The sequence below is a fragment of the Denticeps clupeoides genome, chromosome 7, assembly GCF_900700375.1.
Source record: "Denticeps clupeoides chromosome 7, fDenClu1.1, whole genome shotgun sequence".
NCBI lineage: Eukaryota > Metazoa > Chordata > Actinopteri > Clupeiformes > Denticipitidae > Denticeps > Denticeps clupeoides.
Genome location: NC_041713.1, coordinates 21,830,481 through 21,858,478, shown reverse-complemented (window position 1 = coordinate 21,858,478; position 27,998 = coordinate 21,830,481). Strand labels below are relative to the sequence as shown.

At 45.4% G+C, this 27,998-nt stretch overlaps 1 protein-coding gene across 4 annotated transcripts; it reads right to left on the bottom strand.

The window, feature by feature from the left end:
• Positions 1–31: 31 nt before the first annotated feature.
• On the bottom strand, positions 32–27,637 carry ptprbl (protein tyrosine phosphatase receptor type B, like). Of its 4 annotated transcripts, none has more exons than XM_028986120.1 (35): positions 27,514–27,637; positions 27,002–27,403; positions 22,956–25,013; positions 22,168–22,805; positions 19,660–19,936; positions 18,066–18,341; positions 17,595–17,855; positions 16,062–16,328; positions 15,620–15,889; positions 14,435–14,695; positions 14,082–14,348; positions 12,882–13,145; positions 12,451–12,714; positions 11,275–11,538; positions 10,894–11,157; positions 10,073–10,342; positions 9,595–9,858; positions 9,195–9,461; positions 6,797–7,081; positions 6,078–6,356; positions 5,745–5,894; positions 5,183–5,429; positions 4,897–5,003; positions 4,287–4,392; positions 2,877–2,954; positions 2,742–2,759; positions 2,280–2,361; positions 2,074–2,164; positions 1,907–1,983; positions 1,690–1,824; positions 1,498–1,620; positions 1,257–1,420; positions 1,014–1,149; positions 788–908; positions 32–574 (listed from the first exon to the last, which is right to left on the bottom strand). In XM_028986120.1, the coding sequence occupies exons 1-35, from the start codon at positions 27,563–27,565 to the stop codon at positions 552–554; spliced, it is 9,108 nt and encodes a 3,035-aa protein (XP_028841953.1). In that variant the 5' UTR covers positions 27,566–27,637; the 3' UTR covers positions 32–551. The 4 variants fall into 4 exon arrangements, with proteins under 4 accessions (XP_028841953.1, XP_028841954.1, XP_028841951.1 ...); XM_028986121.1 differs by having other exon boundaries at positions 33–574; positions 22,168–23,730; positions 23,944–25,013; XM_028986122.1 differs by having other exon boundaries at positions 34–574; positions 22,168–23,730; positions 24,064–25,013.
• Between the last annotated feature and the right edge of the window lie 361 nt (positions 27,638–27,998).

Here is a 27,998-nt window from a genome sequence, read left to right as displayed (position 1 = left end):
ACATCTCAAGTCTCATACATGTAAAATATAATGTGCTTAGGCAAAAGGTTTACAATAATATCTCATATTCATTTGTACATATTTACACAAATGTTAAGCTGGGTGTCTTAGTAGTATTAATAAAACAGTGTTTACTGGTTCAGGTGTAAATGTAGAAAAATTGCACTACAAATCAGATAGTTTTGTACATAGTTTTGCGTGTTTAATAATACTGAACAGAGCAACTCAGAAAGTGTGATTAATAAAACCCAGTGTAAAAAGCTCAGCAAATCCGACTGATGATGAATTATGTGAAAAGGCTGTTTTAATCATTTTTACATTTTCAGAAATGGTAAAAACATCTCACTGTAAAAACTGTAAAAAATATATACAAAATTTTGATAAGCATGTATTTACAAAATTCTGTAATAATTAAATAACAATACAATACAGTATTGCTTTACAATCCTGCTTACAGAAATGATACAAACAGTATAAAAATAGAATTGCCATATATCCAGTGTTTTACATGAGTAAATATGTGATTAAGCTTCCTCAGTAATCATCAGTAGTCAGCGCCTGGTATACACCAGATCTGTTAGAAAGAAATTTTCAAAAGGGTTCATTAAAATCAAATCCACAATGTGCAAGATTAATACTATTCCAAGGCACTTCTGTTAAGGCACTTTCCCAATCATATCTGGTATATCTGGAGATACATCTGGAGACCATGTAGCCAGTCATGTGATCTTTGTCCTGTGGGTGTTGTGTCTGTGCATGCTCATTGTGAGAGGGACGGACTGCTCACCTCTGTGGTGTTCAGGGTTCACGTTCTCATAGATAGGGTATAAAGGGTTCTCCTGATCAGTTCGCAATTTTCGAGCACGCAGAACATCGCGCACACATTGGTGAAGGTAAGCATACTGGCACTGGAAGACACACGTCCACGCACATTGAGCGTTCAGTGAGGAAAACAGTTACACGGTTCATTATGGCAGTCAAAAAATGGCAGTGTGATCAGTTTCTCTCCTCACCTCAGTCTGCACCATATGTGAACGGTGAAGTCTCAGGTCAAACACTGCTCCATAGATGTCCACTGTGTCCTTTGTGTCCAACTGCTGCAGAATCCTGTCCAGTGCAATAAAAGTCCCAGTGCGACCTACACCCGCACTGTTAAGAAAAATGTAAAAAATCATCAGAAACTCCTCAGGGCGGGAGGAGCCGAATTCTACAAGCAGCAGCCTGTAACTGTGCACTGTCGCCATTACAACACTCACCTGCAGTGTACCACAGTAGCTCCGGACCCCGGGGTTCTGTTAATGTAATCTCGCACTGTCCTCACAAACTGGATGAGCGACTGAGTGGTCTCTGGAACGCCGTGGTCCGGCCAAACTGTGTAGTGAAACTGACGAACTGTTCTGGAGACGTTCAACTGGTCCTCCTATCCAGAGAAAAAAACGATATAATAAGAGTACAACATTTCAAAAGTCAAGCAAACCGAGACGGGTGAATACTCACGCTGCAGATCTTAAATTCCCTAATGGTCCACTCAGGCAGCACAGACTCTGATACCATCTGGACAATGAGGTCTCCATAGTATAGAGGGTCATGGTCAAAGGGCCAGTAATGGTCACACTTCACCTGTGTGAGGAGATGTTGGTTTTTTGTAGGTCCAATGGTAATTTTTAATTCATGAAGTGGGAGACTCACCCTTCCTTTCTCCATACATTGCGTGACCATGACAATATTATGAACATTCTGCTCCCACACCATCTTCCAGAAGTCATCCTTTGTTCCAGGTAAGGGACCCTGGGTTGCAATGTATTCCCGCCTGAAGTTATTGCCCTGAAATTAAAATGTCAGTCAATGAAAAGCACTCAACGACTCGGACCTATGTTTAATCGAACTGTTGTGACTAATGTCTGACAGGGATGTAGCTGGCATTGATGTAGTCAGAACATGGGTCATCGTCCACGTAGGACAGCTTGACTCTCGTAGAATCGTCTGTTTGACATGAAAACAAGTGCAGAGTGAACCTCGCCCAGAAGACATGTATACAGAGCAGACTGGCGCCGGACTGACCAATGGACTCACATGGCAGTATATTATTGTATCTGTTCTTCCCTCGGTTCTCAGGCAGTAATGCTGTATCCAGGGGCTGGTTGCGTCCCACGTCTTTGAGATCCTGAAAGAATAAATCCAAGACATTTGAGCACACTTACTACAGTCATTTATTCAGTGGGACCTTTTTATTTCAGGCATGCAAGTGCAATATTTTAATACTAGACCACTGCTCTCACCTCAAATTCCTCCGACAGATGGTAGTTGGAGTCAGCTCGCAGCTTTGCAAGGTGAGACTCAAAGTGCAAAATCCTGATGGGGCTGTAAAATGAAAAAGACTCATTAATAGAGCAGTCTTTGTTGCACCCCCCTGGCAAGCAGACGCCCGCGAGGCTGACTACCCGGAAACAGACGAGGAAGATAAATACTCGGCGGCCATCTTCAGTCCTCGCCACATTTTCTCTTTGTTGGTGCTCGCCTTTTCATACTGCTTTTGTCAAACGCATCAGGCTGACATTTTCTTTGCCCGTCCACGCTTTTGGATCTGCCCTTGTCTGCCATCTGCTTTGGATGCGTCTTGAACTCGCTGTTGCCAAGCCAGGCCTGAAGACTCCTCTATCTGAAGACTTCTTTATCCGGTTCATCAGTCCCCCCACCCCCGTGTCGCTTGGCTTAGAGTGAACAGAAAAATTAAAACTCACCTTGAAATACGGCGATTGCTGAAATATAAAATGAGAAATCTGCTGATCAACACAGTTTGAAGCTTAAGTGGTCTCTTTAAAAAAAAAAAAAGTTGTAATGTAAAACACTCTACAGGTCAGCAGCTGTGGTCTTACCCTCTGATGCACATGTGTGTGGTAGACGTGGGTCTCTCTCGCCTCATGCTCACCCGAACCATCGGCTCCTGTACACTGCTGTCAATTGACATGAAATAAAAGAGAAATAAATAAACACATAATTTATAACCTTGTTTATTGGGTTTTAACTATTAAATAAAAAAAGAATAATAACAATACAACTCAATCAAACTAATCAATGAGTGTACAATTTTTAATTTCTCTTTTCTGCTGAAAGAAATGCTAAAGATGATGCATTCCATCTGTCAAATCTGTCAACATGCGAGTTCGGGGTCATGCTTGGAGCGAGGGGACAGGTATCGTACGGGGAGAGGACACTAGATGGGCTGGCGAGTGGGAACGGGAGTGGTGCAGTGGACGCGCCGCAGCACGGCGGGGAGGGAGCTCTGGCTCAGTGGGGGGTAGCGGGGAAGGAGGCGGGACAGGAGGACGTCTGGGGGGGCAGGAAGGTGGGGCAACATGGACAATCGTCTCTAGCAAAAGGGGCAGGCAAAGCTCCAGGTCAAGGTCAGACAAAGGTCATGGTAACAGGGTACAAGCAGTCGGGCGTGGATAATAAGGCTAGTGTCTCCTGGAATAAATTCAACAAAGAGCGGGCAGCGTCTCCTCGGGGTCACCTGGCTTTTATACTCGCCGCTGCCCCCTCTCACTTCCGCTTCCAGGTCACTGTCCCCCCATCAGGTCCAGCGCTCTCTGGTGGGCTGGAGGTGTGTTGGCCGTGACAAAATCAGACACAGTGGTCAGATCTTGTAAAAAGATCTTTTGGCAATTTTAGGGTTTTCTGTGTTTCTGAAAAGTCTTAGATGAATATAGAAGCTCTTAAGCATGGCTGGGTTGTCTAGTTTTGTGTGGTTGGGTTTTACCAAAGTAATACGACCAAAGCAGCAGGTTAAAAACATATGAGTGTTGTCATCAGGTGATAGGTAATAGTTGAGGATATTAAATTTATAGAAGATGAGCTACTGGAAATGTGAATGACAAAATCAGAGTGTGTGACTGATAAAAACATTGCTTCCCAAGACACTAGACTGCAGCCTTTAGAACTTATACATGTTAACAGTGACACATCAGAAAAGCACCATCATTATGGCAGCCTATTTAACTCCTAATATTACTTAGTACTGAAAATCATACACGGAGAATGAAAAAAAAAAAACATTTGTGTTTAAACAAGTCTAAGCCTTATCAGGGCTCTTAGTTTGTAGACTCGATATTCTATAGAAATTGAACGAGAATTGCTGGTGTCTTCCTATTGTAAGTCGCTTTGGATAAAAGCGTCTGCTAAATAAAGTAAAGTAAAGTAAAGTAAACACTCACAGCAAGGGACAATAATAAGAACTGAACCATATTAGGAAAACTGTATCTACATGTGCTGAGTGGGACACTTACACTTTCCGGGCCTTCTGTCTGCAGATAAGCAGGGCAGCCACACCCATCATGGTGGCAATGAGGAACATTCCAGCACTGACGCCCTCAATGACTCCGCTCAGAGGCTCTGTCAGAAAGGGGCAAAGGTTGTAAAAATGTATCCTTGACGGTGACAGTAGTGTGCTGTATTTATACTGTATAATATAGTGTGAAGTACAAATAAATAATGCATAAGAGTTTAAAAATAGACAAGATGAGGTGAAATTATTGTGAAGGGCAGGACACGGTGACACAATGAAATGTGCCCTCAGAATTTAACCCATCACCCTTAGTGAGCAGTGGGCAGCCAGTGGCACCAGTGGCACCTCAGTGGTACCTTGGTACCTTTCGGTTATGGGTCTGGTTCCTTATCTGCTAGGCCACCACTGCCCCCAGTAATGGCATTGATGCTAGAGAACACTACGCATAGGCAAGTTCAACAGATGACTGAAGAAATAATATTGCCAAAGGTTCTTAGATCTGGAGGTGCAGATGAAAAGGCTCAGAAAAGAGGGGAGTATTTTGACCGTTGAGGTCAAATTTACTGGACATCAACATATATGCAGTATAGTTCTTCTATCACAGCAAGCACCTGCTTCAGTCAGCACAGGCAGGGACAGGTACGTGTCTGTGTACAGCGGCGAGACGAAGTCCCTCTGATCCTCATTGAAAAGCTGGGTGAATGCACGGACGCTGATCCTTCAAAGAGAAGAAATGTGTGCAGATAAGAGTTTGGTGCAGACGGAAGGAAAAACCCTTTTTGTTTGATTACGTTTTAGTGCTTTCTACACTTTCCTGTCAATACACGTACACGCGCCTCTGTGCAATAAACACGTTATTGTGATTGCTTATTTAGCATCTCTGAAACGCTGTATTACCGGTAGGTTGTGTGAGGTTTTAAAGGCCCGTCGCAGAACAGGACCTGATCCTGCTCAGCACTGCAGCTCCCTCCCAGGCTGTCCATGCCAGAGCCCAGGCTGATCTCGATATCCTGGGTGCTGTCTGGCTCCTCCACGCAGTTGCTGGGGAAGTAGCTGGTCTGGTAGACTGTTACTGAGCTGTTGGACCTGTACTCTCTGTAGGAAGGGAGTGGATGGACTTGCACGGGCTGAATGTTTTCAGTGCCTAAAATAATGAATATATGTCTGAGAATGCGGACAAAATATCAAATGAACGTTTCTGTTTTTTGTGTTTTGGACATCAATAAATACAAAAAAATCCCATTAAGAGGGCGTTATGCATGTGTTCTAATCTCAAATAACAAATTTGTTGAACTATAATCTGCAAACCATGGATAATGGGCTATATCACAATTAAACCAAAACACTGTAATATCACACTTTTCTCAGGTGTACACCACAGCCAGACACATCAGAGCGTTTGATTCTTCCATTCTGTCACACGTAAGCAGCTTTAGGGTTGAATCCTACTTCAACCCACCATCTGATTCCATCACGATCACAGTGAAGTATTTGACAGCTCCATTGACATCACTGAACCAGCTGCAGTTGAACTTGAAGAAAATTGTGGACTTTGTGATTTGCACTGTTTTCTCGTTGACTCGAGTGGTTACCGGCGGGAGTGGTGGCCCTGAGGAAAATATGTTACATGAGTCGATGTAAAACGGATGACCCTACTGTCCCCTGGCCACCTACACACAACAAATATAGACTCCTAAACAACACTAAATCATTCATGCACACTATCTACACAGATTAAGCCAAATGGCAGAAAATTAACATGTCATATGTATTTTTTTTAAAAAGCACTTACGGTCTATCATGGTGACCACGCTCTCCTCGGCAGCCTCGCTGGTCATGCTGTCAGAGATTACTTTGACGGACACAGTGTAGTGCTTATGTGGCTCAAGCTGGCTGATGTGGTAGAGCGTGTTGTCACGACCAGTGCGGCGGGAGTACACAAGTGTGAGGGAGTCCTCCTTCATGCACTCAATGGTGTATGAGTCAAAGTCAGTCTTTGGGGGGCTCCAGGAGCAAGAGATGGATGTGGAGCTCTGAGGGCGGCAGTGCAGGCTCTGGATCCGCTCTGGTTCTGCAGGGGATGGCACAGAAATGTATATATCTTTTTTTTAATATAAGCAATTAATGTACAGCGATGACCCTGGAATGGCTCAAAATGTACAAAAGAAGGCTGTAAGGGGTTTGTTATACAAGCAGTGAAATAGGAAAAAGCCACACTGCATGGCAAGCTGCAAAGAAAGGTGTCAGTTTCCTTTGCCATCAGAAGGATTGTGGTAAGAGGTCAGAGCCAAAGCAACTACAGATCCAGATGAGTTTCTGATACTCAGCAGGTTCACGGGGCAGCTGATCAGTTCCAATCCGGTCTGTTGAACAGTTGAAAGAGCAGTTTGAATGGCTCTGTCTTGGCACTGATATTTGCCTATTTTCCCTGCGCATCTTTCGTAAATATCCGTATGAATTTATTATTCGGTGCTTGTGAGTGTCTCCGGCTGTGTGAGAGAAACCACCTACTGGATCGGATGCTCTTGTACATGGGTAGACTGTACACCCGCAGGTCTGTCCCAGTGCCGCTGACAGTGCGCAGGCTGAAGTTGTACAGGCGGCCTGGATACAGGCCTTTGAGGATACGGCTGCCAGACATGCGGCTGTGGTAGGGGTTCAAGACAGAAAGGTTGTCCCCGGGGGTCCACTGCAGGTCAAAGTCGTCAAAGTCTGTGTCCAACGGCGCACTCCAGGTGGTCTCAAGAGAGGTGTTGGTGACCCCTCCAAAGGTGAACGATGTCGGCGACAAAGGGGCTGTAAGAAGTATTAAAAACACATTTGTTATAAATGGCAACAACTCCCATTTAAATATTTAATCATAGCGGTAAATGTGTGTGTAAATGCTGTACAAACATTATTACATTATTATAACAACAACAACATAGTAATATAGTAATAGTAACCACAACATAATAGTATCATAAGGGGTAAGGATAATTGTGATAGGTGTGTGGCTTTGAACCAAGTGGAGTGAGATTGTCAATGACCAAGCAATAGACCATTGCAGCAGTGAGACGTGACGGCAGCTCTGACATTCACTCAGACATCTGACCAACGGGAGAGCATGTAGACAGTAAAAGGAATCATTAGTAGGCTGAAGCTTGAGGTACACTTTGGTTGACAGATGGGATTCATGAATCTTTGTAGGTGATGTAATGTGTCCTGTACATGAGGAATGTCAAGGAGAGGTATGTACCCCTGTGTTCTGAATCCAGATTGGAAGTGTCACAGGGGGAATTCGATGACGTACTTGCAGACATACTTTGGGCGTGGGGATAAGCCGTCGTACCGGTAGAGGACACTGGGCGAGCGGGGCAGGAGGACCGGGGGCGCCTGGCCGGCGAGGAATGAGGAAGCAATGGACGCGCTGCAACGCAGCAGGGAGTCAGTTCGGGATCTTTGGGAAGGACCGGGGCAGAGGAGAACCGGAAGACGGCGGGTTTCAGGATGGTCCGGGATCTTGGACTGGACGGGAGTAGGTCTTGGGCGGCAGGACGGTAGGGAAAATGGAATCCCGTCTTAACCGATGGGTCAGGTAGGTTCAAGGTCAGGGGCAGGCAGATGTTGTAGCCAGGAAGTTCCGGTCGGGGTTCTTTTCATGGTTTCCAGGGGATCAGGCAATTCTCGAAGTCGTGGGCAGGCGAAGGTCGTATTTCAGGAATCTCAATTATCGTAGGTAGGGGTGAGAGAGCTAGCGTCTCTGGCGAGTAAACTCATACAAAGAGCGGGCGTGTCTCCTTGGGGTTACCTCACTTTTATACTTGCCACCGCCCGCTTCCATTTCCTCGTCCGGGTCGTCGTCTCCCAGGCTGGTGAGGCACCCTCTAGCGGGCTGGAGGCGTGTTGGCCATGACAGGAAGGTATCAAAGAGCTACATCTTTACAAAAATAAATTTTCGTGGTTCATTCTCTGTTTGTCTGTCTGTTTGTGTGCATGATATCATTAAAGCACCGATTTTGATGGACAAAGGTTTCATTGGCCATGGGAACCCATTCAAATTTAGAGTAGATGCACATTCCATGACTGATCCATGGATTTACTTTCACTTTCATAATACCCAGCATTCAGCAAAATTCTTCTGCTTTTGAATTTAAAATGCTGCAGATCACAGCAATGAGTGGTGACTCTACAATTCATATTCACAGTCCATGTTCTTAGGTATTAAATATATACAGACTCAAATTTGAATATTTGTGGTCACCATTTACATTTACAATGTTTATCATGTTTAGCCCTTATTTACATTTACATTTATGGCATTTGGCAGACGCCCTTATCCAGAGCGACTTACAACGTGCTTTCAAGTTACCATCAATGAAGAGATCAATTCCGGTTCACTAGGACCCCAACTATGAATACAATCTTTTTATTCAGTCTTGTTGTAGATTCTGTACACAAGTTCGACAGTAAGAAAGTTACAAGTTAATCTAAATATTCTTTAAAGAGGAAGGTCTTGAGCTGCCGTTTGAAGGTGCTCAGTGACTGAGCTGTTCTGACCTCGAGGGGAAGTTCATTCCACCACCGAGGGGCCAAGACGGAGAAGAGTCTAGATGAGTGTCTTCCTTTTACCTTCAGAGATGGAGGGACCAGGCGAGCAGTACTGGAGGCTCGGAGTATACGAGGTGCAGTGCGAGGTGTAATAAGGGCTGTGAGGTAGGATGGTGCTACTCCATGTTTGGCTTTGAAGGCCAGCATCAGTATTTTGAACCTGATGCGTGCAGCTACTGGGAGCCGGTGGAGGGGGTGTAGTACTTACAATCAGTAGTTACAGGGACAGTTTTCCTGGAGACACTCAGGCTTAAGTGTCTTGCTCAGGGTAGTTTAATGCTAGTAAGTGGGTTTTAGGAAACTTTTTTGGACACTGTACCTGTCCTGGCCTCGGTGGTAGCCATGTTGGTGAGCTCTCCACTGCGAGTGAGCATGACGGCCCAGTAAAGACGCCCGGGGACCAGGTTGGTGAAGGTGTGTTCCAGGCTGTCTGGTGACAGCAGTTGTTCAGCCTGCTGTGAGCCGTCTGGGTTGTGGATCGTCAGCAGGTAGTTGTTAAAGTCACCAGCAGCTTTCTTCCAGCCAAGCCACAGAGTGTGTGTCTGGTTCCTGCTGTTGGCCTGCAACGAGGTCACTGCAGCCGGGACTGGAAGCACAAAAACAATTTATATTCACACTTCTTGCTTTAATCTACTAATCTGTTTAAATGAATGAATGATGAATGTGTAATATTTCTGAATTTCTTGCTCCAGTGCATTTTTAAGGGGTTAAACACTCACCAGTTCTCGCCAAAATGAAGGAGTCATTAGTTTGTCCTCCACTCCGGGTTAGAACAACCATCTTATACTGTGCTCCAGGCCTGAGGTTCTTGAAGGAAAACTCAAGGGTTTTGGGATCCCCACTTCTGTGGTCGTGCAAAGATTCATCCTCGTTGTAGAGGTAGATACTGAAGCCATCAAACTCGCCTTCAGGAGGAGCCCAGCGGAAGTCCAGTGTCGTGGTGGTGTTGGTCTTGATGGACAGATCAGTGACAGCTGCGGGACCTAAATAGTCAAAAAAAAAATGTGTGCATGAGTTGTATGATGTAAGGCCAGCCAGAACTTCATGTAAAGATCTCCGCGTCGTAGCAGCGGTTCTCCATGGTCCTTGGTTCTCTGGCTTCCTTGGTTCTCTGACACTGACGCAATGTTTGTGGAAGAGTAAGAAGCCTGACGACACATTATGTGTTATGTAGAACTGGATCGTAATTGTACGCACACGTCCGGGCCTCGGTAGACGCTTCTTTGCTGAGGACGCCGCCGCTGACTGCATGGATGAGGACGCGGTACTTCTTCCCAGGTGTGAGGCGGCTGAAGCAGTGCTGGGTGACGCCGCTGTTCTGGCTGCTGTTGGTGACCAGTAGGCCTCTGCTGTCCAGCAGCTGCAGGCTGTACCCATCAAACACACCGCGGCCGGCCTGCCACCATGCCTGCAGTGATGTGGTGGCGTGCTTATTCTCGGCCTGCAGTCCCGTCACTGACGAGGGCACTGAAACAGATTCCATTCTGTTAATGATAAATTCACACTGATCTTTCACCCCCATTTTTTTTCAATTAAATGTAACAATGTTACATAAAAAATGTTTTTTATTTCATTTAAAAGCCCTTATCACTATTTCCATGAGGCTTTAATGATTTCATTCATTAAACTGTAAATTTCCCACTTCTGGGACTAATCATCTTATCTTATCAATTTATCAAATCAAGGTTTTCAGTATGTGACACAATAGAACCAAAATTTCACATACAAAGACATACAGATGTCTGTATGTGAATTTTCCACGACTGTGGATCCTCAATGCTCACTGATTAGAAGACTCCTGTTGCTCAGCCAAGTCCTTTGTGGATTTCTGATTCCTGGTTAGTGCCAGATCTCATTTCTTTGACTATAATAGATGTTAGAGCCACAAAACAATTTCTGCAGAACTCTAATGATTTTAATAGTCTGCCATTAAATCATTTTAATATCATATGATGTAAGGCTAGCAACAAACTACATAGGTCTGACAAGTCTTTCGGAGATGTGGACAGTGTCCTCACCTGTCCGGCCAGTGGCTGTGCTGTTGTTTAGCAGGGAGCCGCTGATAGACTGCACAGTGACAAAGTACAGCTGGCCAGGTTGCAGGTCCCGGAATCTGAGCTGGTTCTCGGGCTTGGGGACGTGTTGGACTTGAACTGGCTGGCCTGATCCAGATAGTGAAATGTAGTAACCATCCACATCTCCCTGCCCAGGGGTCCAGTTCACCTTCAGACTGGTCTCCTGTCCTTCACTGGTTATATGGATGCTTTTCACTTTGCTGGGCACTGAAGAAAGAATTAACCACAGATGTTATATAACTATTATGTTACACTTATCTGACACTTTACAAAAAACAGTCAACTTGTAATGTTTGGGCACTATGTCCACTCTTGATGACCTACCAGTCCTGCCTTCGATGAACTTGGCCTTTTGGTTTGGTCCGCTGAAGGTGGAAACCACTATTTTGTAGAGGCGCCCTGGTGTGAGTGAGGACAGGACACACTCCCCCGTGGTGCTACTCAAAGTGATGAGTGGAAACACCTTAATGTCATTGAAGAGCAGCTGCACCTCATAGTGGTCCACGTCCCCAAGGGCCGGGGCCCAGGTCACCCGTAACTCCTCAGTGCCCTGCCCAGCCAGGGTGAGAGATCTGACAGCTGCTGGAACTGTGGGACCAAGAGCAGATGTGCATGGGAGTCAATTACAGGTGCATACAGGTTCAGTCATGGTGGACATGGTGGACAACATTATCCACATGGAGGCCCTAAGAGTTTGTCAATTGACAGTTATGGTTTTACTTGTTCTTTCTTGAAAACAACTCTTATCTATCTATAAAACAACTCTTGTTTTATCAGAATTCTAGGAATTCTAGGCAGAATTGAAATCTAAATATTATATAAATGTTTAAATTAATGTAAAGAGTAATGAAAATAATGCTGAAGGATGAGGGTAACTGGAATTATTCAAATATATAATATATATAACATACATCACAAAAAAATACAGTTATCCTCATCCTTCTGCATTCTGCATATATATATATATATACACACACACACACACACACACACACACACACTCACACACACACACACACACACACACACACACACACAGGGTGGTAGTAGCCTAGTGGGTAACACACTCGCCTATGAACCAGAAGACCCAGGTTCAAATCCCACTTGTGTTCCTCAGCAAGACACTTAACCCTAAGTTGCTCCAGGGGGACAGTCCTTGTAAATACTGATTGTAAGTCGCTCTGGATAAGGGCGTCTGATAAACGCTGTAAATGTACCGCACACACTCACAGTCACACACCCATCCTTATGTATCTTTTAAATACCATCGTGTGAAAGTTTGGTTCCACTTTATGGTCCTTTGGATGTGATGTTTTAATTTACATGTAACTAATTTGCTGTGTGTGGTTAATAAGAGCATATTGCCAGTAATTGTCTTAGTACCACAGTCCTAGCCTGTGATGTAGAGTTCTATAAATTACATTCCAAGCTAACTAATATTACAAGGAATGTCTGTATGACAGTAGTTAATAAATTCCAGGAGTAAACAGCTTCACTCACATGTCCTTCCATCTGTGGACACACTGGACTCATACTTCCCACTCCAGGTGCTGACAATGACTGTGTAGAGGCGGCCGGGCTCCAGGCCGTTGAAGACGCACTCATTCTGCTGCACAGGCACTGTGGTGTTCTGGACCAGTCTGTTGTTGTGCTTGATGACCACCTGGTAGTAGTCGAAGTCCCCCGCGGCGTGGCGCCAGTACACCTTCAGGTAGTTGTCTCGGGCGGAGTGGGTGGCAGTGGGGTTCTGTACACTGGAGGGTTCTGTTCAGAGGGGAGAGGGACCGGTTGAATGTCTGCATTGCCAAGTACAAGAACTGATATTGGTTCATAAAGAGTTAGCAAGAGTTGATGTTTTTGGCTATAATATAAAATATATATATATATTTTATACCAATGTTTTCATTTAATATCCCAGTATTCTGACATACGTGTGCGTTCTTGCACCATAGTGTGGTTCTTGAAGTTGCCACTTTGTGAGATAATGGAGATGTTGTAGAGTCTTCCTGACACAAGAGATCTGAAGACACACTCAGGACTAGACTTGGACACCACAGCTGTGTGGACGGTCCTCTCACGGTCACTCAGGATGACGAGGTAGCTGTCTACGTCTCCCTGAGAGGGTCTCCAGGACACGCTGAGGAAGTCCGGTCGGCCGTTGTTGCTAACCGTCACCTGCTGAACAGCCGCAGGCACTGAGAGACAAAGACAGAAAAACATTACATGTCCACTAAATATCAACAACAGTAATGAGTTTAATCTCAAGTCATTTCCACGATGTATAAACGGGCATAAATAATTAGAGAGTTAGAATATGCTTTTAACACACCTACTCAAAATAGCACAACATCCTTCCTAAAAAAACATTTCCCACAGGAAGTCTGGACAAAAAAAATGTTCCCAACTTCCTGAAAATTCCTGGAATTCCTGGTGTTGGATACATTGACTTTTAACTTCAGTGAAAACATTCTATTAAAACCTTTATGGATGAAGGAATTTGATTAGAAGTCTAAAATCCGATTTTTCAGGACACCACTAAAGTGGATATTTTTGCTTGAGGTTTGTCTATTTATTTAATTTTTTTCCCTCAGATCTTTATTGCAATCATATATATCTATTTGAGAGCTCGAGCCCAATACCAGGACTGTGGTTATTGTTTGTATTTATGTTGACTGTTGTTAATAAAAGTAAAAAAAACTTTATGAATATGCTAATGATAAAGCCATGACGGGGGAGAAATACAATTTTCATGCATGATATATAATATACAGAAAAAAACAGGAATATACAAGAAAACATGTCAATAGTAAATTATTCTTCCCTAACAACTAATATATTCATGCAGATTAGAAGATCAGGAGCACATGCCCTCTAGTGGACCATCTGAGTCAGGGTGATAGTGGCCTAGTGGGCAACACACTCACCTACGAACCAGAAGACCCAATTTTAACCACACTTACTACCATTGTGTCCCTGAGCAAGACACTTAACCCTAAGTTGCTTCAGGGGGGGACTGTCCCTGTAACTACTGATTGTAAGTCGCTCTGGATAAGGGTGTCTTATAAATGCTGTAAATGTAAGTCTGAATCCCAGAACTCTGCCACTTCACTGTGAATCCTCTTCTTTCCTACCTGTTCGCCCCTCTGCCACACTCTGTCTGGATGAATATCCGTTCCGGACCGTGGTCACGACCACCCTGTAGAGGGCACCCGGCCTCAGGACCTGGAAGTAGTAGAAGGTGGTGTTGGCAGGGACGGTCACATTCTTGATGACAATGCTGTCCTGGATAAGAAGGACGCGGTACAAGTCCCTCTCCCCGGGCGCAGGATCCCAGCTGGTCAGCAGGCTGTCCGTGCAGCCCTGGTTATTCACACGCAGACCAGTCACCTGTGCAGGGGCTACACACACACACACACACACAATTCATTAACATAACAACATTTTTGAAGGTTTGATGAAGATATTTGATGATGAAGTGACTCACTGGTGCGTCCTGATACCGAGGCAACGCTGGTTAGGCCCCCGCTGTTAGTGATCACAACAATGGTGTACTGCTGTCCAGAGGTAAGCTGTTTAAAGCTCCACTCTCTCGTGCCGGCCGGCACAGTCTCCCTGGCCACCTCTGCATCTCCAAGCTTCAGCACCACGGTGTAGCTGTGCCATTCGCCCAGCGGGGGGCGCCACTGAGCACTCAGGGAAGTTTCGTCGCTGTTGGACACGAGCAGCTGCTGAACCCCTTTGGGAGCTGAAATGGATAACGAATTATTTCCCCCAGTAATTCCTGAAACACTGATAATACAACATGCATTTGTGTCAATAAACGTTTATTTCAGCAGTATTCATTCACTCAAACATTCTCTACAAGATCGGGTGCAAATCCACCACATTTTTATAACTATACCTCGATATTTCATGTACTATTTCTACACTGCCAACTACAAGCAACGTTCACTGTCAAAAACACACATGGCAGGCCTATCCGCCATTTTTCTCGCTTCTCACAGTGTCGCGATAAGATGATACAGTTTAATTAAATCGCTATAATCAATTTATAATCACCGCTATAGTAAACCTCTCCTCCATCTAGGTTTGAGGGCCCACTTCGATGATTCGTCTCTATAGATCTCTTAATGCATTGCAACATGCAGGGGTCAAAGTTCAATAATAATCGAATTTGACAGCGGGGTGTGCAGAGGAAGGCCAATTCCCATAGGAAACAGTGGGATTCAAGTCTGTGAAGGACTTAAGTGAAGTGATCGTCATTGTGAAACACTGCACACAACCAAACGTGTCCTCTACTTTTAACCCATCACCTTAGTGCAAGCCACAAGGGAGCAGTGTACCTTGCTCAAGGGGACCTCAATTGCAACCCACAACCCATCGACTATGAGTCCGCTTCCTTATCTGCCCCAGCAGTGCTCTCAGGTATAACTACAGGTACTCCGCTTCCGTTTAGACTAAAGTTTGAGTATTATAGTTGATGACAGAGGCAAAAATACAATACTTTTACAATAATGCCAACCAACTAATTAAACAAGCTCATATGAATGAATGTAATAATATTCAACATTCAAAACATTCAGTCCATTTCTGATTTTATTCAGCAGCTCATCATGTTGCCCGTGCAGCCGTAGGCATATAAAATGTAGTTCATAATAAAATACCGTACCTAATCTCCCCTCAGCAAACACGGTGGAGCTCAGAGCGCCACTCTCCACAGACAGCGCGGCCGTGTACGCCCTCCCAGGCACCAGGCCCAGGCCGCCGAAGGTGGTCTGGCGTGCACGTTTCCCCTCCGTCCTGTTGACCAGCGCACCGCTGCCATTCAGCAGCAGAACCCGATAGCGCTCCCAGTCACCGTCAGGAGGAGCCCATGACAACCGGAGGGTTCTCTGGTCACTGAGCCCGGCCAAAAGCACTTGAGTGGCCTCTCCCGGTTCTGGAGGTAAAGAGCACAAAGGCAATGCTGTTATCATAGACGGCAACTATGATACATATCTGGAAGAATTATGAAGGAGTTTCGAACTGTACCAGCAGAACAATATTCTACCCTGATGCCTCTTTGTAAATTTACTATTTTAAGGGAACAGAAAACAAAAGCATCCATTTACCTGTTTGTCCTTTCGCCCCTGTCTCGCTGGTGAGCTCTCCACTATTTGTCCGGACGGACACCTCATAGGTCCTGCCTGGGGTCAAGTGTCTGAAGAGCCAGTGGGAGGCATTGGAAGGCAGCGTCTGATAGCGCTTCTCTTCCAAGCCGACAGTGGACAAGGTAAGCAAATAAACGTCCACATGTCCTGGAGCTGCTTCCCAGGTGGCCCTCAGGCTGTCCTGGCTGCCATTGCTCTGGAGCCTCAGGTTCATCACGGTAGCAGGTGCTGGGAGGAGAACATGGTGTCATTGACCATTTAACAGGTTAACCCGTTTAATTAGACCTCTGTGATATCAAGACGCTGGGAATTGGTTAATTATCTTTTTTAGAGAGAACTTGCTACATCTACTATTACGATACTATTTTCGATACTACAGGAGGAAAAAATACAGGAACTTTTTTTTTAATAAATAAAGAATATTTTTGGATTATATTAATTAAGTCAGAACACCATATATAGCTGGATAAATAACAAACTAATAAATAAAATAAATGTATTTTAATGTTTTATGAGCCAAACCAAAAAAAAGCACTCAGCTATTCTCATGCCACAGAATTAAATAATTAAAACGTCGGTTAACATACTTCAACATTATTGTACGACAGCGGCAAGTAAAATACTTATATTACTTTTGAACTTCACCCCCCTTTTGAAACCCGTATAGTAACTTGTAAATGATGGTCTTTCTAATTTTTTGTGCTTTGAAGCACCTCTTGCAAACGGGCTTGTCCACATTTTTCGGTTTTCCCCGTTCATCTGGTTGATATCTGAAATACTTCCAGAGAGTGTTCTTGCATTTCACATTTTCTGGCAAGCTTGGGGCGTCTCTCATGTAAACATTGGGTCGTCCAAGTAGCCAGAGGAGGGTCTGCCCACAGAAAATTGCTGTAGTCTATGATTTCCGTAAACCAGCAGACGCAATTAAAGTATCAATACCAGTGCTAATTGATATTGAAACCAATACTAAAATGTAGAATCGATTATAGTATCTGTGAATCTTTTTTTTTTTTTTTTTACAACATTAGTTTGAACCTGGTTCATAGGTGAGTGTGGTACCTACTAGTCTACTTCCGCCCCAGCAGTTGATGCTCTAGTTCAACCACTTAGGAACCAGTTAGGCTTTGTGATGAAGCTCAGGAATAAGTTACAAGCCAGTGGTCATGAAGGGAGGAGGCCAAAAAACAAAAACATTGAAATTGTGGGGCTGATGACTGTAGTGGTCATTACGGAGCCCTGGAACAACTATCTTTTACGTCCACTGGGGCTCTGACACCCGCCCTCGAACCAGAGAGGACTGACAAGCAGCGGCCAAGGCCTGCCAACTTTCCATCACAACTCTACAACACAGGATGCAGGACAATAGAAAGACCTTCTCATGCACTTGTTTGGTCTGCTGGGTTCAAAAAGTACAGTCTGAAAGACGAGAATACTAAGCTGCATCTAAAAACGTATCTGAAGGACAAAAAATGGCGAGATGCACTCTGGTCTTACTTGTACGAATTTGCTTCGATTCTGACTGGTTTAGGATTCCCACCGACTCTGTCACCACGGCTACTTTGTACAAGGTTCCTGGGGTCACCCCATGGAAAACGTAGGAGCTGATGTCATTCCCCACAGAGGCATTTTGAACCGAACCATCTCTGTTACTCAGCAGCACCCAGAAGCGCTCCACCTTTCCTGGGCCGGCCTGCCAGGAAACACTAAGATTGCCACTGGATGCAGAGAGCTGAAGGCCACGGGCAGCAGAAGGAGCTGCAGAGGCAGATGAAGAGGCAGCGTAGAACAATATTATCCACTCAGAAAGCAGAACAAGATCATTAGTCTTGCATGCTTTTGTAATCACTGCCCAACGAGGATGCCACAGAATGCAACAGTTATTATGAGGCACATTGTCCAGAGGTGAAAAGATGTATTCTTCACGCTGCAGAACTTCACATGGGATGTCTTCTGGTCTAGACTAACCTGTGGCTGCTGTTGTCGTGGCTGCCAAAGAGACTTTATCCCCAGCAATGGCCTGCAGGCTAAGGGCGTACAGTGTTCCAGGGGTGAGGGCGCTGAAGGTGGACCCAGGGGCTGCTGTGCTCCTGATCCTGGTGGTGCGGTTGTCACCGGACATTGTGTCCTGGAGGGTGAGTTCGTACCAGTCCGTCTGACCTCGAGAGGGAGCCCAGGAGACACGGATCCCAGGCAACGGGACGCTCAGTGACATGACAACCATATTCTGAGGCTGCTCTGGGTCTGTAAAAAATGTGTGATTATTTTTACTATTAGCAGACAGCAACAGGATCAGAGAAGGTCCAGTCATATAAGAATGTATGTGTGTGTGTATCCAGCATGAACAATTTTAGTCATTTAACACATTTAGGGGAAGGAGTTCTGAGTTTCCTGGCTTTGTGCTGCATGGTAAAGCAGCAGTAGCTGAGTACCTCGGACAGATAACATTGTGTTTGCTATTCGGAGGAATAGCTAGAGCCTGCGTGGGACAGGGAGGGGAAAAAGCAGATAAAACATGTCACCCACCTTTTAATCACCATGGACCGGCCATCGCATAATAACACATAATAACACATAATAACACATAATACTTATTATAATGGACGATCAGTGGAACCCCTGAACTCTAATTTCATCTTAAATTACTTGGTTTAAGTTATTAAGCACTCAGAGCAGAGACACACACACACCATGCAGTCACACACTCACGCCAACACTGGAAGAGAATTTGTTCCCGCAGGGATGATGCAACACCTCGGGACAACCAATCCTCATGGGCAGTGGAGCCCTAGCGGTTAAGGAAGCGGCCCCATAATCAGAAGGTTGCCGGTTCAAATCCCGAACCGCCAAGGTACCACTGAGCAAAGCACCGTCCCCACACACTGCTCCCCGGGCGCCTGTCATGGCTGCCCACTGCTCACCAAGGGTGATGGTTAAAAGCAGAGGACACATTTTGTTGTGTCACCGTGTGCTGTGCTACAGTGTTTCATAATGACAATCACTTCACTTTCAAAAGACCTGCATAGAGAGCACACGTGACACAGGCTGTCTTTATCGACCCTATCTGACTCACACCCCGCATCCTCCTGCATCCGTTAGAACAAAATAACAATGGTGGGGGAAGTGGTTCGGGAAAGGAAGCCCTTTCTGGAAACAAACACTTAAGACCGAATGCCCTGTGTTGTCACCGACGTCTGCTCCAGGACAATATGGGACGTCCCTGCTGCACGTCTGCCCTGTATACCTGGCAACCTTCTCAAGGACGAGAGGAAGTCTGGTCCACCACCACGCCTCACCAATTTTTATATCATATCCAGCATATTACAGTTTACAGATGCATTTTTTGTTTAAAGGACATTGTGAGTTTAAATAGATTTTGTTAGTTGGCAACAAACACTCCCGCAACTAGTTAGAGTCTTTAAATTAATTTTCTCTTTATTTGCTATGACAATCTGGCCATGAGAATAAAAGTAAATATTGTAAAATGTTGCATTTAAGCACGATCTGGTGTTATAAATAAAGAGTTATTTGGAAAATAGTGATACGATGAAAGTTTTCCTACCAGTCCGCACGGACACGCTGACCTTCTCCCCGTCCGTCCTGGACACGACTTCCAGCTGCTGCACCGTCCCGGGCTCCAGATGCTCCACCAGGCAGGCGAAGTGCCGCCGGCCGGGGTCCTGTAGCCGGCAGGCCGCAGGCGGAGCGTCGCGGCCGCGGAGGGACACGAGGAAGCTGCAGTTCTCCGCCGCCGCGGTCAGCCGCACCTCCGCGGTGTCCGCGCTGCTGCTGACCGCCGTCCCATCCGGCCGGCAGCGGGCGGCCGCGGTGGTCTCGGCCTGCGGAAACATGGAGGGGCCGTGGGCGAAGGTCCAGAGCATCACAACCAGGAGCATCACAACGAGAGGCCGGGTGTGGCCATGCCTGCCCTTTAATCCGAGGGCTTCTTCATCATTTAACTAAAGAGTCAGCACCCAGCACCACACGCATCATCATCATCACTGAAATAAAAGGGGGAAAATGTTGCCTCCACAGGCCCGGTGTCAGCACTCGGCACCCCACCCCGCCTTCCTTCCTGATGCAGACTTTCTCTCCAACACAATGTCTTGGTTTGGCTGCAAGCCTGCTGCTGGCCTTTCTACATGAAATCCATCTTCAAAGTGATAATATAAAACTACCTTCTCTGAACCTTCACCTCTCCTCTTTCATCTTATGCCAGCGGGAGTTTCACTGCACAACTCCCATTTACCAAATATGATATCTACTTATGGTGTAAACCTCTAATTACTGACGATGAAATACAAAAAATAAATAAGATTATACACCCATTCTAATCGTTGAAATGCTTGGTCCTTTGTAAAATGAACAATTGTCAAGGGCAACGGATAAGCAGGATTACAAGACGTTAAGGATCCTTCCTGGCTAACTGGGAATGCATGAAATGACAATATATAGTAGTCCAATAAGAGTTCACATTTACGGCATTTATCAGACACCCTTATCCAGAGCGACTTACAATCAGTAGTTACGGGGACAGTCCCCTCCTGGAGGGTTAAGTGTCTTGCACAGGGACACAGTGGTAGTAAGTGTGGCCTATTACCACCCTTGTTTAGATAAGGAGTTCAGATCATTTGAGATCGACAAGTTGTTGAGAGTGGAAAAAAACACAACTTGTCTACTTCTCACAGGGTCGTCAACTTGTGCCTTTCACATAAACACATCAACAAATAGGCTTTTCTGTTAATATGCAGTATTCGTGTTGAACTTAATATAAACCAAAGGCGACGGGTAAGGAAGCGGACCCGTAATCAGAAGGTTCAAATCCCAACTGATCAAGATACCGTCCCCACACTCTGCTCCCGGGTGCCTGTCATGGCTGCCCACTGCTCACCAAGGGTGACGGTTAAATACAGAGGACACATTTCGTTGTGTCACCATGTGCTGTGCTGCAGTGTTTCATAATGACAATCACTTCACTTTCACTTCACATTGATAAACACCCTATGATTGCACTTTGCACCTGGCATATCACACCGTTCTTCAAGAAAACCTGTCTTGCTTGGACTTCTGATTATCAGTGTTGGATGAGTGTAGTGTAGTGTGGAATCATGACAGGTGGGGCACAAGCAAGTTGGGGTAAAGTCATATTAGACATTGGAGTCGTTATCATGGAGGAACAAAGACATTAAGACAGTTACATTAGCGACTTGCTCAGTCACTGCAGCTCAGTCACTAAGGCCAGTTCCAAATCGAAACCCACTGTGTAAAAAGTAGGTGTGGTTAATGTTAATGTCATCACTGTGCACCACCCAACCCATGATACGGTTATATTAAAAAGCTCTGGACAATCAGACGCTGATATAATAACCTCTCCCATCTTTGACGTGGCGTGCGCAGATGCTTGAAAACAGAAAACAGCAAGTTTTAGAGCACAGCACAGTTCTCGTCATGTTTGGTTTTATGCTGCACCCATATGTGCCGTTTGAGGAGCAGAGCGGCAACCAATCGTTGTTTCTTGCATTTGTAACCGATTGGCCATAGGGTTCACATGGAAACTTTCTGCTGCAAGCAATACAAAGTGATGAAGTGAAGAGTGAAAGTGAAGTCATTGTCATTGTGAAACCCTGCAGCACAGTACACGGTGAAACAGCGAAATGTGTCCTCTGCTTTTAACCATCACCCTGAGTGAGCAGAGGGCAGCCATGACAGGCGCCCGGGGAGCAGTGTGTGGGGACGGTGCTTTGCTCAGTGGTACCTTGGCAGATCGGGATTCAAACCAGCAACCTTCTGATTACGGGGTCACTTCCTTAACCGTTAGACCACCACTGCCCCTCCTGATGGACCCATAATTCAGTATGACTGCGCATGACGTCACCCATTCAAAGTGGGTGTTATTCTTTCTGTCAAGTCAAAGTTTGAAAACCACTGGCCTAGCAGCTAAGGATGCACACTTGTAACCTGAAGATTGCGCATTCAAATCCCGAACGATCTAGGTGCCACAAAAACACTCACTTTCAATTTCACTGATTTGCAGGCTGAATCCTGGTTTGTGTGCATGAGTTACACTCACCAGCTTTGTGGTGAACGTTGTTGTAGGATTAGCTGGGTTTTTCAGAGATGTTGTTGTAGTTGCCAATGTTGTGGGCATTGCTTGACCAGTGGTTGTGGCTGGAGCTGTAGTGACTGTAGTTAGAACAACTGCAGTTGTAGTTACCACAGTAGTTATAGTTGGATTGGTAGATTTTGGAATAATAGTTGTTATGGGAACAGTAGTGGTAATAGATGAAGAAACGATTGTTGACAATGGAATAATCACTGTTACTGGATCAGTTGAGACTGTAGATGGAACAGTTGCTATAGTAGGTTGTTGGTTGGTGGTGGTTGTAGCTGTGGTTGTAGTAGCAGGAATAGTGGTGGTTGTAGCTTTGGGTAATTTAACAGGAACAGTGGTGGTTGTAGCAGGAATAGTGGTGGTTGTAGCTGTGGGTAATTTAACTGGAACAGTGGTGGTTGTAGCAGGAACAGTGGTGGTTGTAGCTGGAATAGTGGTGGTTGTAGCTGTGGGTAATTTAACTGGAACAGTGGTGGTTGTAGCTGTGACTGTAGTAGCAGGAACAGTGGTGGTTGTAGCAGGAACAGTGGTGGTTGTAGCTGGAATAGTGGTGGTTGTAGCTGTGGGTAATTTAACTGGAACAGTGGTGGTTGTAGCTGTGACTGTAGTAGCAGGAATAGTGGTGGTTGTAGCTAGAATAGTGGTGGTTGTAGCTGGAATAGTGGTGGTTGTAGCTGTGGGTAATTTAACAGAAACAGTGGTGGCTGTAGCAGGAATAGTGGTGGTTGTAGCTTTGGGTAATTTAACAGGAATAGTGGTGGTTGTAGCTTTGGGTAATTTAACAGGAATAGTGGTGGTTGTAGCAGGACTAGTGGTGGTTGTAGCTGTGGGTAATTTAACAGGAACAGTGGTGGTTGTAGCTGTGGGTAATTTAACAGGAACAGTGGTGGCTGTAGCAGGAATAGTGGTGGTTGTAGCTTTGGGTAATTTAACAGGAATAGTGGTGGTTGTAGCAGGAACAGTGGTGGTTGTAGCAGGACTAGTGGTGGTTGTAGCTGTGGGTAATTTAACCGGAACAGTGGTGGCTGTTGCAGGAATAGTGGTGGTTGTAGCTTTGGGTAATTTAACAGGAATTGTGGTGTTTGAAGCAGGAAGAGTGGTGGTTGTAGCAGGACTAGTGGTGGTTGTAGCTGTGGGTAATTTAACTGGAACTGTGGTGGTTGTAGCTGTGGCTGTAGTAGCAGGAATAGGGGTGGTTGAAGCAGGAACAGTGGTGGTTGTAGCAGGAACAGCGGTAGTAATAGCAGGAACAGAGGTGGTTGTAGCAGGAATAGTGGTGTTTGAAGCTGTTGCTGATTTAACAAGAACAGCGGTGGTTGTAGCAGGAACAGAGTTGGTTGTAGAAGGAACAGTGGTAGTTGAAGCAGGAGCAGCAGTAGTAATAGCAGGAACAGGGGTGGTTGTAGCTGGAACAGCAGTAGCTGTAGCAAAAATAGCTGTGTTTGCAGCTGTTGCTGAATTAACAGGAACAGTGGTGGTTGTAGCTGTTGCTGAATTAACAGGAACAGTGGTGGTTGTAGCTGTTGCTGAATTAACAGGAACAGTGGTGGTTGTAGCTGTTGCTGAATTAACAGGAACAGTGGTGGTTGTAGCAGGAACAGCAGTAGTTGAAGCAGGAGCAGCAGTTGTTGTAGCAGGAATAGTGGTGTTTGTAGCTGTTGCTGATTTAACAGGAACAGTGATAGTTGTAGAAGGAACAGTGGTGGTTGTAGCAGGAACAGTGGTGGTTGTAGCAGGAACAGTGGTGGTTGTAGCAGGAACAGCAGTAGTTGAAGCAGGAGCAGCAGTTGTTGTAGCAGGAATAGTGGTGTTTGTAGCTGTTGCTGATTTAACAGGAACAGTGATAGTTGTAGAAGGAACAGTGGTGGTTGTAGCAGGAACAGTGGTAGTTGAAGCAGGAGCAGCAGTAGCTGTAGCAGGAATAGTGGTGTTTGTAGCTGTTGCTGATTTAACAGGAACAGAGGTGGTCGTAGCAGGAACCATGCCTGATGTAGGTGGGTTTGTCATGGCTGTAATATAGCTGAGTGGATACGTAGTGGCACTGCTTGTATGTGGTCTGGTCTTGAACGTTGAAGCTTTAGGTCTGGGGGCTGTTCTGGCAATTGTTGCAGTAGATGCATGTTTGGCAGTAACTTGTTCTTTACTGGATAAGAGCAAAATACTAGTAGCGTCTGTTTCAGATTGTACTAAATGTGGTGTAGTTGACATAGCTTTAGTATAGATAGCAAAAGATGTGATGCCTGAAGAAACAGGGAATGTAGCAGGCCCAGTTCTGGAATTTCCACGGAATGTTGATTTGTTAGCCTCTTCAATGTGTCCCACAGTGTCTATAGTGTTGCTGGCAGCAGCTGATGCCCTCTGTGCTGTCTGTGCATTCAGACCAGTAGTGGAAAGGCTTTTAGTAGCACCCATGAACACAAAGGGGAACGTGGTGACAAGGTTAGTAGACAGGAACGCATGTCCAAGATGGCTGACAGAGTCAGAAGCAGTCGATCTGGTTATGATAGGGTAACTGTTATGAAGAGCTTTCTTGGTGGCCTCTTGTGTCCACACGCTTGGCTTTAAGGCTGAGGTCACAGCCCTTTTAGTTCGGAGCATGACTGGACCACTAGTGTGGGTCACTGGTCTGTCCTGGACAGTCACAGGCAGCTTTAATGTTGTAATTTGTTGTGTTGTCCTGTAGTGAGTCTTCTGAGTAGGACTTCTATGGATTTCTTTGACAAGGTTGTTGGATGTCTGGGTTGCTGGCAGATGTGTGCTTGTACTAGATGAATATGCTTTGGTAGAAAAATGGGTTGTAGGACCTGTAACAAAAAACATAAATGTTCTTTAGCAGCTTCTCTTTCCTTTTTGCATACCTTTATACAAATGGGGATCAACACATTTTCCATGCATTCCAATCAGCCATAAAATTATGGGGCATTTACATTTACGGCATTTGGCAGAAGCCCTTATCCAGAGCGACTTACAACGTGCTTTCAAGTTACCATCGATGAAGAGATCAATTCCGGTTCACTAGGACCCCAACTATGAATACATCTATTTTATTCACTCTGTTGTAGATTCTGTACACAAAGTTCGACAACAAGAAAATTACAATTTAATCTAAATATTCTTTAAAGAGGAAGGTCTTGAGCTGTCGTTTGAAGGTGCTCAGTGACTGAGCTGTTCTGACCTCGAGGGGAAGTTCATTCCACCACCGAGGGGCCAAGACGGAGAAGAGTCTAGATGAATGTTTTCCTTTTACCTTCAGAGATGGGGGGACCAGGCGAGCAGTACTGGAGGCTTGGAGAATACGAGGTGCAGTGCGAGGTGTAATAAGGGCTGTGGTGGCCTAGCGGTTAAGGAAGTGGCCCCGTAATCAGAAGGTGTTAAGGTGCTACTGAGGTGCCACTGAGCAAAGCACCGTCCCCATAGCTGCCCACTGCTCACTCAGGGTGATGGATTAAATGCAGTGGACAAATTTCACTGTGTGCACCGTGTGCTGTGTTGCTGTGTATCACAAGTGACAATCACTTCACTTTATCACTGACAGGTGAAGTGATTAACTATCTGGTTACAATGGCACCTGGCAGTGGGCAGCACATATTAGGCAGCAAGTCAACATTTTGTCCTTCAATTCGATATGGGTAAGTGTAAGGATTTTAGAGACTTTGATACGGTCTGAATTCTGATGGCTAGATGGCTGGGTCACATCATCTCCAAAACTGCACCTGTGAGATTTTCCAGGTCTAAAGTGGTCAGGACATACGACAAGTGGTCCACAGAAAGACAACTGGTGGAACAGGGTCATGGGCGGCCAACACTCATTAATATTTATTGAGAGCTGCCACATGTTGTCGGAGAGATGAGCTACTGTAGCTCTAATGCTGCAACAACGCACAATGTATCACAATGAGATCAATCAAAATGTGCTGTCCACCAACCAAAGTGTCTACAATGGACATGAGAGCATCAGAATTGGACCATGAAGGCGTTCCATAAAAGTGTCCTGGTCTGAAGACTCTTTCACATCCTTTAGATGGCCGAGTGTGTGCGAGTAGCTCATCTGAAGAAGACACAGGACCAGAATGTACTGTGAGAAACAGGCGTGGTGGAGCATTTCCCTTTGTCTTTCTGGATGTTACTTTGACACCTTCCTAGATGAAAAGTTTAAGCTGATGGCAGTGACCCCGTTCACCAAAATAATTTCAAGAAAGATTGAATTCGTTTGTTTCAATAAAGGTTAAAATCACCATTCAAAGTTGTTTTCTTAATAACGTCAATGCTAAATGTAAACTATGCATATCATTATGCAAATAGAGTTGTACAAATAGTTAATAGTAATACCTTTTGTGTATTTCTCAGCAATCGTATTGAAATGTATAGAAATAAACTGCTGATTTCAGCCAAAAGTACATGCAGGTGGATGAAATGCAGCGGAAAGGGAGGACGTGTTTGTACAAGATCTTAGAAGACATAGAAATACAGAGTTTCTTTAGAATTGACAGAAAGAAAAAAATTGATAAGCATCCCTATTTCTTATTATGCAGATAATTCTTCACCTACGAGCGGAATAGTGCATTTTGACAGAGGACGTCCGAAACTCAATCAAATCATGGATTATTTTCGTTTAAAGGACTCAGTCCTTCAGCGTAAAAATGTGTTTGGGTTCACAGGAAGAAGCCACTGCTTACGACATTCCTGTGAAGGCTGAACAAGGCCTTGAACACAATGTGCAAGGAAGCTGGTATCAAAAAGTCATCCTCTGCTTTCCTCTGCCAACAGTTGCCCGTCGTCCCCTCGGTCTCACCTTTTGGGGGACACAGTGCCGTCAGCACAGGTTTCCCCACAGAGTTGCCCTGATGCTTGGTCCAGTTGGAATACTGGGGGTCCGAGCGGACCACGAGCCGCGAACCTTGCTTCTTGAGGAACAGCCGCTGCTCCTCTAGCCCGAAAATGCCATTTTTGCCGTAACACTTCCAGGCAGGCGCCGCGGTGCAGCCGTTGACTTTGACCAGTCGAGCGTGTTGTGGCAGCGCACTTCGGGTGTCCACCCAGAGACACATGGAGGACTGCTGGTGGACAAGCTTCATGCCAGCCGTCCAGCTCCACTGCTGGTTGGGACTGTCCGGGTCACACTTGGCCAGTTTGACCGCGGTGTCTTCCGTGAAAAGGCATATCCCTTTTGATGGGTGTGCAATGAGGAAGCTCCCTAAACGGGAAACAAGAAACAAACACTTATATCATTAATATGAACATAGACTGGATTACACGTCTAACTCTATTCCCCACTGTCCCCCCTGAAATAAAGGAGTCACTCACGGGCAGCCGAGAGGCGCAGCAGCGCCAGGACCGCGTACAGCCGGAGGTCCATGTCGGAGAGACCAGCTGGCCGCCCGCCTGGGTCCGGATGAGCAGGAGGATGAGGCGCGACACCGGGACCAGAGCGGCGGCGGCGGCGGCGCGCAGCGCGCGGACGCGCGCGCCACTTCCTCCCATTCACGCGCACACGGGAGCCCCCGGAATAAAACGTCATCATGAAACAAAGCTGGACTTTGCGTGGCCACATTCATTTAGTTACTTAGCATAGTTTTTTGTGTTAAAATGGATTTATTGGTTGTCGATATTTATTTATGCTACCTGGACTTTGTATTCAAGAAAAAATACAACTAAAAATGCACACAGAAGTAGAAATTACAGAAAGTGATCAGTGATGTTATTTTTTTATTTCTGTCATACTGTTTGCAGGCTTATATTTTAGGCGCAGTGGTGGCCTAGCAGTGGTGGCCTAGCATGGGATCGGAAGA